Genomic DNA, 14,820 nt, shown 5'->3' with positions numbered 1-14,820 from the left:
GAAGATATTTTCAATAATTTCCATCAACAATTTTTAGTTCACTGATAACATCTAAACAAATATCAGCGAGTTGATTCAAAAGAAGAGAGTACATTCATTACTATTTCAAAAGGGATCCCTCTAGGAATTACCAATCCTCAAAGAAGAGGGAAAAAATTAACCATGCAGATTTGGACTGGAATTGGAGGTAATGATACAGGCATAGTTTTCAAAATATTAACATATAAAAGGATGAATGAAGAAATACATGGAGAGATGTGTGCTGTTGTTGATGATAATGTTGTGTGCATGTGTAGATATTTATATTTTCTAACTCTGTCTGCTGAGAGTGCCTAGGAACAATGAAACCTCAAGTGTAATGACCATGCTAGCAGCCAATTTTGATTTCTAAATGCCACTCACACTCCACTCAACGGAGTTAGAGCTACTTGGAAAAAAAGTGGACTCCAGAGCTGGGGCCAGCAAAGTACAAGATGAGCCTGGGACCCCTTGCGGTTCCAGAAAGTAACAAGTGCTCAAAAAGTGATGGGAACATGTCAAAGGATAGAGGAACTAGTTAGGAAGAGGTCCTTCTGGCCCAAACTGGCCAATGTGAACACAAATTAGAAGACTCCATGAGTCCATACTGAAACAGGCAAATGAGAGATGGAGATAGAAAAAAATAGGGAAGAAAAAACACATTTTCTTACAACTAATAAACATAGAAGGAATGTAGTCAGTAAATCACCATTTGGCAACCATTGTAATAATAATCAATTCAAGGAAAACCTGTAAGTGGATGTGAAAATCAGCATACGAGAGTCTCAAGAGGATATTAACACAACCTCAACATAGCCCCTCGACCCCAACAAGATACAAGAAAAAAGGAGAAAACAGCACCTGCACAGCAGAGAAAGCTGGCAGGCAGGCCTTCAACCAAGCAAGCTAACATCACCAATAAAAGGGCAAAGTGACATCACGTGACTCTTGACAGGATGCACTGAGAAGGACATAGCATCTCTTCTCCTACCCAAAATGTATGACCTGAATCCATACCAAATTGAGAGAGGTTATACAAAAGACCTAGTTTGCATTCTGCAAAAATATCAGTAGCACGGAAGACAAAACTGAGGCACTGCTCTGAAGGAAGGGAAACTAAAGATATAGGACAACTAAATGAAACCTAGGAGCTGGGGTTTGCTCTTGCTATCACAGACACTGCGGGGCTGATCAGAGAAACCTGACTAAATGCTGGAGACGAGACAATGGTACCCTATCAATGTGTATTTCCTGATTTAGATAACTGGACTGTAGTTACATAACAGAAGGTCTTATTCCTAATACACACTGATGTATTTAGGAACAGGGGGTAGGGACAGAAAAGGGTAAAGTAAATGTAGTAGATGTTAATGTTGAGGGAATCTGGGTAGAGACTGTAGAGGAAGTCATTAATGTAAGTCTGAAATTATGTCAAAATAAAAAAATAAACAGAAAAAAAGAGCATCTTCTATTGCTTTTCCTAAAACTAAACGCCCTTCCAGGTGAATCCACATGCCATTCTGCAATTTTAGTTGGTGGGAGAATATTATCTTCACTAAGTAAAATCTCACTTTACCAAGTGGCCTAGTTTGGGAATGAAATGTTAATTCATTCTAGTCAACTCTGTGACTCAGACTTTGCAGCAATGACACACTAACTGAAGCTAGAGCAAACAGAGAACAACTGATTTACACAAAAGCTGCTGAGGACACACAACTTCTGTGACTACATGCCTCAGTCTCCAAATCCTTACACTCCCGAGATGAACACATATTTACAGAGGACTGTACAAAATAAAGGTTACTGGCAACAGCGGGCTTAACTGTCCCGCCTTCACTGCATTTGGAGAGTTGCATTTATTATCTCAAAGCAGAAACAGGACCTTGCATTTAACCCAGACAACTGTTAGAGAAATTCACTTACCACCAAATGAGAGGTGAGCACAATACAAGAACAAGCTTCTGCGCGAGGCGCCTGGCATCCTAAGGTTTGGGAATAGGACAAATCTCTACCCCAGTCATCCTCTTTGGGGCCCCTATCATAGCCAGAGGCACTGGTAGAAATATATGGAAGTGATTTTCACTGTCGCAAAGATTGAGGTGGGGACCAGGGATGCTAGAAGCCCTACACTGCACAGAGTCTTAGATAGTGAATAATTATTCAACTTTCAGGATAACTTCCCCATATCATTCAAGACATTAGTAAAGATAAAATAACACACTTTTAATAAGTACCCGAGTGCAGATTCTAACTCTGTGTTACATATAAACACTAAGGGGGTTTTGGGGGTCGCAATTTAAATACATACAGATTACACACCCATGTTCTCAGCAGTATTACTCACCACAGCATAAAGGTGAAAGCAAGCCAAACGTTCATCAATGGAGAAATGGGTAAACAAAATATGGTATATACTTCTACACATACAGTAGAATAGCACTCAGCTTTAAAAAGGAAGGAATCCTGACACAAGCTACAAGTACACAGAGAATCCTGAAGGACACAGTGTTTACTCATTTGCTTACACAGAAAGATGAATGCTGTGTGATTCCACTTCCATGGCGCATACAGAGTTGTCAAATGCATAGAAACAGAAAGTAGAAGGGGGCAACCAGGAACTGGGTGAGAGGAAGAGGGGTGGTTTAGTGGCTACAGTTCTAGTCTGGGAAGAGGAAAAAGTTCTGGAGATGAGATGGTGGTGATGGCTGCACGACCACATGCATGTACTTAACGCCACAGGAAAGTACACTTCAAAATGGTGATGATGGTAAATTGTATGTTATGTATATTTTACCACACAAAAAAATACATACACACAGATGTGTGTAGATCAAAGGAAAACTGCAGTTTTTTTTGTGCCATATCATAACCACAATCTGTTCACCACCCCAGAAAATGCAACTGTGGAGAGCGATGCCTGAATCCACAGCACTGCCCACCTGGACCCAGCAGACAAGTAGCTGGTGTGACCATGGTGAGTCCACACGGAGGTGCCAGAATCTGGCAATAAACACCACAGCGTCTTCTAACGTTGTCGTGCCTGAGTATTTCCACACTGATGCATACATTTTTTTATAAACGAGCTCCCTTTTGTTCTTCTATTCCATGATAGTACAATGTCCACCACTAGGTGTGTATGTATCAGGTTGGTCAGAACGTTGGTTCCGGTTCTTCCGTAAACCAGCTCATGGAAAAACCCAAAGGAACTTTCTGGCCAAACCAATATATAAAAGTTAGTTGTGAATTTTGTTTCATGACAGTATTGATGGCCTTTCACAATATTTCTTATAAAAACCACGGTGAGTGTGCTTGGCTCTGATGTGGGCGGGATCTACAGTCCTGTTCTCAGGGAACAAAGAGCAGTAGGAACAGGGTAACTGCTGACAACTCTCCTGAGGACGAGACTCACTCGGTTCCTATGGATTTAACATAAGCATCCTTTCATCGGAATGAAAGTTCTTACAGTCAAAGTCTCGCTGGACTTTGCCCACTCCTCTGAAAAGGAAGCAATCTGATAGAAAACCCCTGACTCTTCTTAGTGATAAAACCCACATGCACACTTAAAATAATCAAATTCATGCCTGGTAATAAACTCAGACAGAGATGAGGTGAACCGGGGAACATCATTTGCAGGCATGGGAATCACTGCGTCAAGTCAAAAGAGATTAGAATCTGACTGAAAAGGGCATGGGGTGTCAACTGCAATTACACATCCACTGTTTCTCTACTGGGATCATCCCTTTTTCCATCTCAACACTGGGACATGATTAATATTTTACATACTGTCCAAAAGCAGAATGTGACTTACTAGAAACCGTACTGAACGCTTCAAATACAGATCCCCGCTTTGCCAAGAGAAAATCCTGCCCAGCTGTACATTGCTCATTTGCAAAACATAAGAGCAATGAAATTCCTTAGAGAAACTGGCTGTTCCACCAAACCCTTGGCAACGGAAGCTGTACTTATCTTTTGGAACAATAGTCTCAGAAAATGTTTTCTCTCTCTCTTCACACAAGACAGTAAAGGATGCATTTGAGGTCTTGAAAGAGCGTCTTGCCCAAGCAAATTCCTGGAAGGGAAAATCCACTCCACTGACCTGGCAAGTAGGAAGATTGACCCTAAAACATGCAGCGGAAAGAGTTTCAAGTTTAAGAACTCTTCAAAAAGTCAAGGAGGATGTAGCATGGTTAATAATGTCCTTAAAACAAGATCAAGTATCCTTTTAGTAAGTAAGTTATCACACTGCATCCCCTCCTTCTAAAAAGTAACTCTTATACCATAACTTGTTTAGTTTGTTTTCTTGAGGAGATATAACCATCTATTTTCCTGAGGATATAAACTGCCCTGAATTGTACTGCTTTGAATGTCGCAGAAATCATCCAAATGAGACCAGAAAAGCGAGACTCGGTCTCTCTCTTCCCAAGGTTCCCTTCCCAGAAGCATGTGGCCACTTTCCTGTTGGTTATGTGAGCCTCTCTTGTGGCTTATCCCATGGCCAGAGCTTCCAGTCAGTCCAAGGTTTGAAATAGGCCAGAAATACACTCAAGAAGTGTAGGTACTATGCAAATGTGTTTAGCACATAGAACATCCAGTGGTCAAAGGGCCATTTTTCTAGTTTCCTATTTAACATGCTATATTACACCGACAGCCCATGGGCGAGCTTTTTATGGGCTTCAACGTCTCATCCTGGATTCTCATATTTAATTTTTTTCCCTCATAGAAAATCCAACAAATTGATCCCACATATTCACCCATTAAAAGAGCAATCAAAACGGTCAAAATCACAAACAAAAAATAGTCACTTATATCAAACTTTGCAATGAGAGCCCACACAAGCAGGCCACACAAACAACTCTTTCCTTTTTGGCAGCTCAGGGCAGGCTAGGACATTGACCCTATTCCCAAGGGTCCTATGATTGGGCAGAAGTAGCCACCTCCCCCAGCATAAAACTAGAAACCTCCTACACAGAAGTTTAAAATGATGAGTGAAGAACTGAAAATGAGAACAGTGGTGATAAGTGATCCTCCTGAATATCAAGCTTTGTCTGCAAACCCTTAAGTCAAGCAACTGGTACAACTGACAACAGGCAAGACACAGAAAAGGGGGAATGACACATATGCAGAAATAATCGTGTGCATGAGCTCGGAGGACATGAGAGCGATTCCAAAGCTGATACAATCACCCCCTGGTCACCGACCGGAACAGGCACCATTTGCACAACAGAGACTGCTCATCCGGGTCTAACGAACACACAACTCCCCAGTGGTTTTCACACGAAGCTCCAACTGAATCACACAGAGCAGATGCACAGCCGCAGGAAAAGAGCCAAATCGTCAACAAGCCGCTCATACTTTGGCTTCTCTATACTGAATATAAACAAAAACTTAACACCGAGGCAATCAACACCCAATGCGCTCCCACGCAATCGGAGAAATCTGTCTCCCGCCCAAACAGCCACCAGTTGAGGCCTCCCTCCCCTACCGAACATCTAGCCTTGAGCCGGATGAAGACTGCATGGCATTCAGCCTATAAAAGACCCTGGCGGTGTTCACATACCTCAATAATCCTGTCGTGAATTTGCAAGCCTCCATCCTTGGCTGCAGGCCCACTGTCAACTATTTTGGATACAAAGATTCCTTCACTGGACGATCCATCTTGGTTGTCCTTTGGGTTAAAAAAACAAAGGCATGAATGCTAGGCACTAAGTTGATCATGAAAATCAAGCCAACACTCTTAAAACAGTAATGGACTCTTGCTGGTGTCACTAGTGGCAAGGGGGTAGAAGTCAGCTGTTTCCCCTCATATTTGTCTTAAACTAAAATTAACACATGGTAAAGTAATTCAAGTCAGACCAAAAGGTATAAAATGGTAAGTCCCTTCCATCTCTAACCCACAGTCCTTCTATCCCTTTGTAGCATCGATTGGCAGTTAATCCATCCTTTCTAAAACATTTTTTCTTTGGCCAGGCCGCACAGCATATGGGATCTCAGTTCTCTGACCAGGGATGGAACCTCTGCCCTCTACAGTGGAAACTCAAGAATCTTAACCACTGGACTGCCAGAAGTCCCTTTCCAAAACATTTTAATGTATCACCTTCCTAAGTGAAAGTCTTAGTCTTTCAGTCATGTTCAACTCTTTGCAGCCCCGTGCACTGTAGCCCACCAGGATCCTCTGTCCATGGGATTTCCCAGCAAAGAATACTGGAGTGGGTTGTCATGTCCTTCTCCAAGGGATCTACCTGACCCAGGGATTGAACCGTGTCTCCTGCATTGTAGCAGATTCTTCACCACCTGAGCCACCAGGGAAGCCCACCACTTTCCTAAACATATCTCTATTCCTTTCTTATACACATAAATGGGATTAGGCTCCACTCAACCTCATTCACTTAACTTTAAAAATGTTAGAAATTTTTCACCATCTGACCCACCAACACCCTCATTTCCTAAAGTGACTAGACAATCCTCACACAGGGGTAATTAGTACTGTTTCCAGTTGTTGCTTCCCTGCTGGCTGAGACGGTAAAGAATCTGCCGGCAATGCAGAAGACCTGGGTTCATGGACAGAGAAGTGTGGCAGGCTACAGTCCATGGGGTTGCAAAGAGTCAGACACAACTGAGCTACTAACACCAGTTAGTTGCTATTAGAGACAGTATCACCTCCAATACCTTTTTATCTGTATTTTTAAATAAATACCTTCACTAGTATATATTGCTGCAAATCCCTAGCAATGGAACTGCTGGGTTGAGAGTATGCATATTTGATTGATGTTGCCAAATTACCCTTCAGAGAGCCTGTACTGACAGCTCATTCAACAGAGTATATTCTCACATCCTTACAAGCACAAGTGTAATATTAAAATTTTAAATTCAATAATCTGATAGTGAAAAATAGGCTTTTCATTTTTGTTGTGATTTGCATCAGAAAACCCCACCACGCACCAGCCCCCACCTCTTCAATCCTAAAGAATTCTGATCTCCAATCTCTTTGAATCCCTTTAGATCTTTCAAACTCCAGTCTGAAAGTCTCTGGGAAAGAAGACAGCTCACTGCTCAAAGTCTTCCCTTTATTTAAAATCAAAAAGCTCCAACAAACTCATTAAAAAAACAAAACCAAAAGAACCCCTCACAGCTTGTTCATGAACTTCATTCCAAACAGCATTGGGATGAATACTCTCCAAGAGCGTGGATTAAATTTCTCGTGATTAACAGATGGATTTAGAAATGAAACGGCAAAAGCGCATGTTGCTTCCGAAAAAAAAGATTTGGGAAGTAAGTTCAGGATGTTCCACAAAAAACTCCCAAATCCACCATCCTGGTGATTTCCCTGCCATAATGCCGTAAGAACATCTACTTCAGTAATCATTTCTCTATACAAATACATCAAATCTGTAAAATACATATACATCAAAATTCCATTTGTTAAAAAATTAAACAAACCCCAAACCCTATATTCTAAAGATGGAGAGAGATGACTTTGAAGTGGTTCAGTCTACCCCCTGAAGTCTAACAGCAGGAACCCACGGTGGGAAAACGCACACTCCCCAACTCTGCTCTCCCCTCCCTGCCCCGCTGCTCACAAAGACACACACACAACACTGTATGATGTTATAATAGGATTCAAAAGAAACTAAAATCACAATGCAAAATGAGCATTAAGTGTTTTCCCCAACATCTATCCCCACAAGACAAAGGTAAGTCTCCCACTGCCATCTGGGTTCCCTCAACACTCTTCCAGGGGGGAGGGATCTGTAAGACTGTGGGTGTTGAGCTGGATCAGCCAGCCCCCAAAGGCACCACTGCCCAGCATCGCAGTCCTTTGCTCAGGCCTACCGCACACTAACCCTTTCCCGTCTGAATTTCTTTGAGACTCCTCTCTCTCTCACCGCCACTACTAATGACACATGAGTCGCAAGCATTATCTCAGATACAAGCACAGAGAAGTGCGACAGTTTCTATTGACTGAGTACACACTAGATACCAGGTAGATGGGGCTTCCCTGGTGGCTCAGTGGTAAAGAATCCGTCCGCTAAAAAAGGAGACATGGGTTTGATCCTTGGGTCGGGAAGATCCCCTAGAGAAGGAAATGGCAACCCACTCCAGTATTCTTGCCTGGGAATTCCCATGGACAGAGGAGCCTGGTGGGCTACAGTCCATGGGGTCGCAAAGAGTTGGCTAAACAACAACAATGAGGCACATAATGACTGTTCTCTGTCCATCATTTAATCCTCATAAGAGCCACAAGTGGTAGGCAGTATAAATATCCATGTCATAGATGAAAGAAATCTGAGACAGAGAGGTTAAGTAACCTACTCAAGGTCATACAGCTAAAAAGTGGCAAAGGTCTGTTTTCAACTAAGGATAGGCTGATTCTCTTACACAAACTCCAAGTGCAACGCTGTCTCCCATTGAGAAAAATCTCAAAAATACATGTGAATTCAGAAATACAGCATTCCAGGCTATGGAATATTCCACTAGAGGACCCTGAAGAGTCTCAATGGACCACAAAGGATTTATAGACAAGCTTGAGTTCCTTAAGAGGTGATGTCAATATATCAAATGAAAAGAGATCTGTGTTTACTCTGATTGAACTGCTTTGCATTTCTCAGCTGGGGAGGAAGGAGGACATAGGGGCTGAGATTTGGGTTTTGGCTCGTTTTGCAGAATAATACATTTGTACAGAAGTAATTTATCTTAAGGAACATCAGAAAGTCCCAGCAAAAATCAGAGAGAGACAGGCAAAAGCAAACACCAAAATGAGGTCATATAAAGACTGTGATAAAGGATAGGAACAGAATGTAAAAAACATAGAAACCACAAAATCAGAGAAAACCAAATCCAGAATATTCCTGATCCTCTCAGAACCCATCTCTTTATTCTTTGTTTGCTGGCTCCTCTCCTAACACGTTTTAAGGTAGAGCTATGCACCAAGTAAACCAATATGACTTCGGATTTATTTGGGTTTGATAGCCTGAGAAACAGAAAAATGAAAGGGCTTGTTTCCATCCCAGGAGTGCCAGACAATGAAGTAAACTTGCCAAAGGCCGAAGGAATAGTTCTGATACACCAGACTGGCTGCTGTTTCTTTAGGGACCTGAGCCCTCGTGAATGGGTGATGTGATTCTGCTAAGAGCATTACGCACTGCATGGTGCAATGAAAAGCCTTATGTCAGAGCCCCCGGGGGTGGGCTTATGTCACAACTCAACCAAGCATCCAACACAGGACTTCCTTGGGAAACACACACGTCATTCGCCCTGCCTTTTACTTCCAGTAACTAACAATGAGTACACATTGTTGTTCATCCTGGCTTTTTAGCATGTTCTCAATGACCTGCTAGATTTCCAGGCAACAGAGCAGAATCCATTTAGGTTTCATTATGCTGCTTCTGCTAATCAGGACACGTTTTTAAAAACACGATGGCAAACACATGCATATGGAATTCAATTTCCCTCCCCAGGGCTATGCATGGAGTTCTCGCAAAAAGACCACATAAACCGAGAGCTCTTTAATGTTACAAAAATCAGTCTAGTTTGTGCTTATACTACTTTTTTAAAGGAAAAAGAAAATGACCTAAAACATATTTTTTAGTAAGTCTGAGAAAAACAAAACAAAACTGCATTCTAGTGAGCTTGGAAGCATCCTTTCATCCCTGGGGAGGTGCAGAAATGAAATACCATCTTTGTGGGCTTTCCCACTCTTGGCTGACAACAATTGCCAAGCCATGAGTTTGCCTCTCCATTTCAGGCATTTTGCAAAATTTCGGCTCCCCTTTTCTATATATATGCTTTGGTATGCAGAGAAGAGAGCTTCCTGGTTTGGACTCTTTGGGCTACAGAAGCTTTCAAAACGTCTAAAAATGAAAAGCATCTTGGTTTACTGTAGTTGTTTCTTAAAACTGGTAATGACGGATAGGGAGAGAATGAATAATTATGAATAAAAACCAACTGCAGCCAACGGTCTTGTTACATATGCCAAGTGTGAGAAAACATGTTCTCCCAATGATAAGGTGGAGGGCTGAGCCCCTGTGGTCCTGGGACCATGACTGAGCCAGTCAGGCCTCGTTTGGCTCCCTCAGCCCCTCTCACAGCTGGAAAGCCTGACCCTTGGCAGCAAGGGCTGAATCCGAGCAGCACCATGACATGCTGCCTGGGATGGCAGCCAACCAGAAAAAAAGAGAAAAGCAAAAAAGTCCCAATCTGACATAATTTTGGATGTCTCAAATGGTGCTAGTGGTAAAGAATCTACCTGCCAATGCAGGAGACACAAGAGACATGGTTTCGATCCTTGGGTTGGGAAGATGCCCTGGCGAAGGAAATGGCAACCCACTCCAGTATTCTTGCCTGGGAAATTCCATGACCAGAGGAGCCTGGTGGGCTATCGTCTACAGGGTCGCAAAGAGTAGGACATGTCTGAGTGATTGAGCACAGACATAATTTTAGTTTAAGAATTCCCCTAAGATGATGGGAAGGACAAGGGTATGTCCACACCCCTGGGGCTCAGCGAAGGGGGACGGCTCCTCGCCCCGACCCACCTTCATTCTCTTTTAACCTCATCCTCTAGAAGTGTTCTTTTTAAAATATATTTTACGAGGCAAATCATGGATCAGTTCATCATTTTAATGACTACGTATCACCTACTACTAAGCTGTTATTTTTTGCAATCAGCCATGCTGGTTTGTTGTTGAAACTCTGTCTTTGTCCTTGTCCAGGTTTCCCCGGGTCTGTCCACTCTCTTTTATCTCAGGGGTCTTCAAAGATGGGTACTTGCAATGAAACACAGGGGAATGATGAAACGCTATATTAAAAATCATATTCATATTTTAATTTCATCATTTAAAATGATTCTTTAGCATGGAACTTTTATAAGACAGGTAATATCAGTTCAGTAGTAAGTACATGTATCATTTGTAACCAACTATGTCCAAATTTTTTTTCTACAGTTAAGACTGTTCAACTAAACATATTATATATGGACCTCTCATCCAGCAAACTCCTACTCATCCTTCGGAACCCAGCTTCAATGGCCTGCCCCATGATGCCTTCTTCCCTAGGGTTAACTGCCTCCCAAAGCATCTTTAGCTGAACTCAGGCACAGAGTTTTATCAGTGAGAACAGCGCTTTCCTCTCTAATTCATCAGTTTTTCCACCTGGACATGAGCTCCATGAAGACAGGGCAAACATTAGTAATATCCAGATGGCTGACATCTTCTTATCCTTTAGGATTTGGCTTCATATCCCTTCCCCTCTTTCCTGATCACTCTAGGCAATGATGCCCCTTGCTCCTTGGTATGCAGCATAGCCATCCTCCCATTTTTTTCCCCTTCATGGTACTTCTCCCAATCTGTAATTACTCTTTTTACTTGTTTCTTGCCTTATATCACCCAGACATAAACTCAATGACCAGAGGGATCCAGTTTCCCTAGCCAGTATCTCCAAGTCCATAGCAAATAGACCATGTATAATACTTAATTGTTGAATGAGTGAATCTGATTTTTCTTTCCCTTTCCCTTGACTATTTTCCTCTTAAGCTGACTAACAAGGAAGATGTTTGATTTTAGTCGATCAGTTGCGTCCAGCTCTTTGCGACCCCATGGATTATAGCGCACTAGGCTCCTCTGTCCATGGATTCTCCAGGCAAGAATACTGGAGTGGGGTGCCATTCCCTTCTCCAGGGGATCTTCCTTACCCAGGGACTGAATCTGGGTCTCCCGCACTGCCAGCAGATTCTTTACCATCTGAGACAAATGAGGAAAGGCTGAGCAAAGGAAAAGAACAAGAGATGACACATACTTTGGGAATCCCGTGTGAAAGGTGAGACTCCGGAACACATCCTCTGCCACCTCCCCAGAGCCCTCTCAGCAGACATTTTCCTGGCAGTTAAATCAACAGATCTGAATTCAGCCTCCCCTTTCTGGAGGAGGGGATCATGATGAATGGGGTGAACAGCTCCAGTTAGAGGAAAGCGCAAAGGCTACACCAGCCCACAAACGGGGGAATGGCCCCTGACTGATGAAAGGCAGGTAGAAGTTCTGACAAGACTGCCAGTCTTGGAGCCCCGACTCCAGCAAAGCCCCTCAATGTAACCGCACAATCCTTTCTTCTTTTAAATTTATTTTGTATTGAGGGGGTAGCCCAGCTGGTAAAGAATTCACCTGCAATGAAGGAGACCCTGATTCGATTCCTGGGTAGGGAAGATCCGCTGGAGAAGGGATAGGCTACCCACTCCAGTATTCTTGGGCTTCCCTGGTGGCTCAGATGGTAAAGAATCCACCTGCAATGTGGGAGACCTGGGTTCGATCCCTGGGTTGGGAAGATCCCCTGGATGGAGGACATGGCAACCCACTCCAGTATTCTTCCCTGGAGAATCTCCATGGACAGAGGAGCCTGGAGGGCTAAAGTCCATGGGGTTGCAAAGAGTCAGATACGACCGAGTGACTAAGAATAGCACATAGCCAATTAACAACGTTGTGATAGTTTCAGGTGAACAGCGAAGGGACTCAGTCATAAATATACATGTATCCATTCTCTCCCAAGCTCCCCTCCTATCCAGGCTGTCTCATAAAACCGAGCAGAATTCCACATATAATAACATGACTTTTCTCAGTTCAACTGCTATCAAACTAGACATGAACTCTTCAAAGCTAAACAGCTAGGATTAGCTGTTGTATGACTAGGACAATGCTACATTAGGAGACCATAACAAATCCCCAAGACCAAATCACTTTGCTGTACACCTGCAATTAACACAACATTGTAAATCAACTATGCCTTAATAAAAAACAAGATGATAAAAATCTCCAAGTGCAAAGATGATAAATGCACAATGAACTCTAACTAGAGCAGAGTGAAGTGAGCAAGGTTTCCTACCCTTCACACCCCAAACCTTGACCCCTCTCCCAGCTACATCAGGGACCCGTAAAACCCATCTCAACAACTAACATACCACACACGGCCGGCCACCGATGATGTTGAATCCCAAGGAGCCGGAGTCCCGATGCAGGACAAGAGTCAGGCTTTTTGTTTCTTCACCCTGCAGGGAATAAATGAGTCCAACATTTCATTAACGTTTAGGGAAACAATGGGAGGAATTTTCTATCTAAGTGGACTCATGGATGGCCAACCTGATCATTAAGATCCCTATGTCTCTAGAGAAGTTTAACCCAGAAAATTTGGGAGGCTCGTGCTGAAACTCTACTCTTAGTTGAGGAGGTTACAGACATTTCTAGATACCACCAGACCCTGGGGCGAGCACTTAAGAACATCTGAAGATGTCCAGACAGAAGTAGCGAACATTTTCTCTCAGTGACACCTTGCTCTGCACACACATCTTTGCTTTGGCCAGCCCACCATAGGCTGGCTGTTTCGACGGCTACCTCTGTTCCTCAGCCATTCTCAACAGCAGCATTCACCTTAAATATGCCATGAAAGGTTCCAAGAGCAATCTCCTCGGAAATTTGGGCACACATACAGTCCATCAATAGTCATCTGTGTTTGAGAGACTTGGGGGGAGAAATAGAGCTTAAAAAGTCAGACTCAAACATGGGTGGGAACAAGGAAAATCCCAAATCTTACTAAAAAGGGAGGAGGGGGCATTTTCACAAAGTAATGACTGTCCAGTCCTGAGAAGATGCAGACTGCTGAACAGAAAACACTCTGTTTAAGGCAGGTGGGACCACGTGAGCCACTTTCAATCAAACAAGCACAAGCGGCCCGGGCAGGTCTCAGAGGCACCATGTTCAACAGTCAAAGAAGATGGAGATGCCAGGGCAACCCAACCAACACTCTCCAGGAACAGACAGACGGACAAAAACAGATCTCACCTTCTGCGCAAACTATCACTTAATAGGCTTTGACATAAATATTAAACTCGCTGAAAGGGTTCCAACTATTCGAATGGTATGCAAAGGCCCACATGCACTGGCTATAAATTTGCAATTGCTTCACTCACATTTTCTGTTTAAACAGGGTATCATTTAAGGGTGGTATTTTTTTAAAAAGTATGAAATATTTCATTATATGCTTTCTCAAAAACAGCACTAACAGCTTATCACAAAAGAAGTTTTATTCTGATATTTACTGCTTCCTGGGGCAACTTGTGCCTTATACTTTGGGTGGGTGGGGGGAATAAACGGCAGCATTTGAATGACATGACTGCAGCTATCTGACTTGACCACCAGGCTGGCAAAGAAAGCCACAGTTTCTGAGCTGCAGTGCCCAGTGGTTTTTTCTGCCACCATTTTCAATGTAGAACACTGTTCCACCACTGTCAGTGTAAAACACTGTTCCATATTTGGCCGGGAAAAATGCACAACACAGCCACACACACATTCACACATATATTAAAGACTAATAGGTCTCAATGTGTAAGACTATCTCCACGGGCTTAAAATTCTCAATAAACAAGCCTGTTTCTCATGACTAGTTAGTATATAGCAGAATTCAAAATATTTTCAAAAATGTCATGGAAGTTAGCATCAATTACCAAAACGCTGTAAAAAAATGAAAATGATAATTTACTATTAGAAACAGGCTGCTTCTGATGGAATAACTAGGTATTCGATAAGAACAAAATAACAAAATCTTCATTTCTGCAGGGTCACTTACTTGATACAGAAAATAGAGTATATAAATATAAGAGAAGTCAGTCACTATCAAGCTACTGTATTTAACAAAAAAACAGCAGAGTCTCATTAATGACAATCATTTACTGACTTAAAAAAAAAATTCCAATCCACAGTACCACCATTCAGAGCATCTAGCTTCCTTGGTAGCTCAGTTGGTAAAGAATTCGCCTGCAATGCAGGA

General features: G+C 42.6%; 1 protein-coding gene across 4 annotated transcripts in view; it reads right to left on the bottom strand.

Annotated features, from left to right (window-relative positions):
* PDZRN3 (PDZ domain containing ring finger 3) overlaps positions 1-14,820 on the bottom strand; it is a 263,935-nt gene that overhangs the window by 234,700 nt on the left and 14,415 nt on the right. For 3 of the 4 annotated variants that reach the window (XM_081528292.1, XM_081528294.1, XM_081528300.1), the window contains 2 exons: positions 12,959-13,045; positions 5,576-5,683 (listed from right to left, as the gene is read on the bottom strand). In XM_081528292.1, coding sequence (XP_081384418.1) covers positions 5,576-5,683; positions 12,959-13,045 — 195 coding nt within the window. The remainder of the gene's footprint in view (positions 1-5,575; positions 5,684-12,958; positions 13,046-14,820) is intronic. The other variant, XM_081528293.1, reaches the window with a different exon arrangement.

The sequence above is a fragment of the Giraffa tippelskirchi genome, chromosome 9 (genome assembly GCF_054371585.1).
Source record: "Giraffa tippelskirchi isolate mGirTip1 chromosome 9, T2T-mGirTip1v1.2.pri, whole genome shotgun sequence".
Lineage (NCBI taxonomy): Eukaryota > Metazoa > Chordata > Mammalia > Artiodactyla > Giraffidae > Giraffa > Giraffa tippelskirchi.
This window is presented reverse-complemented; position numbering and strand designations above follow the sequence as displayed.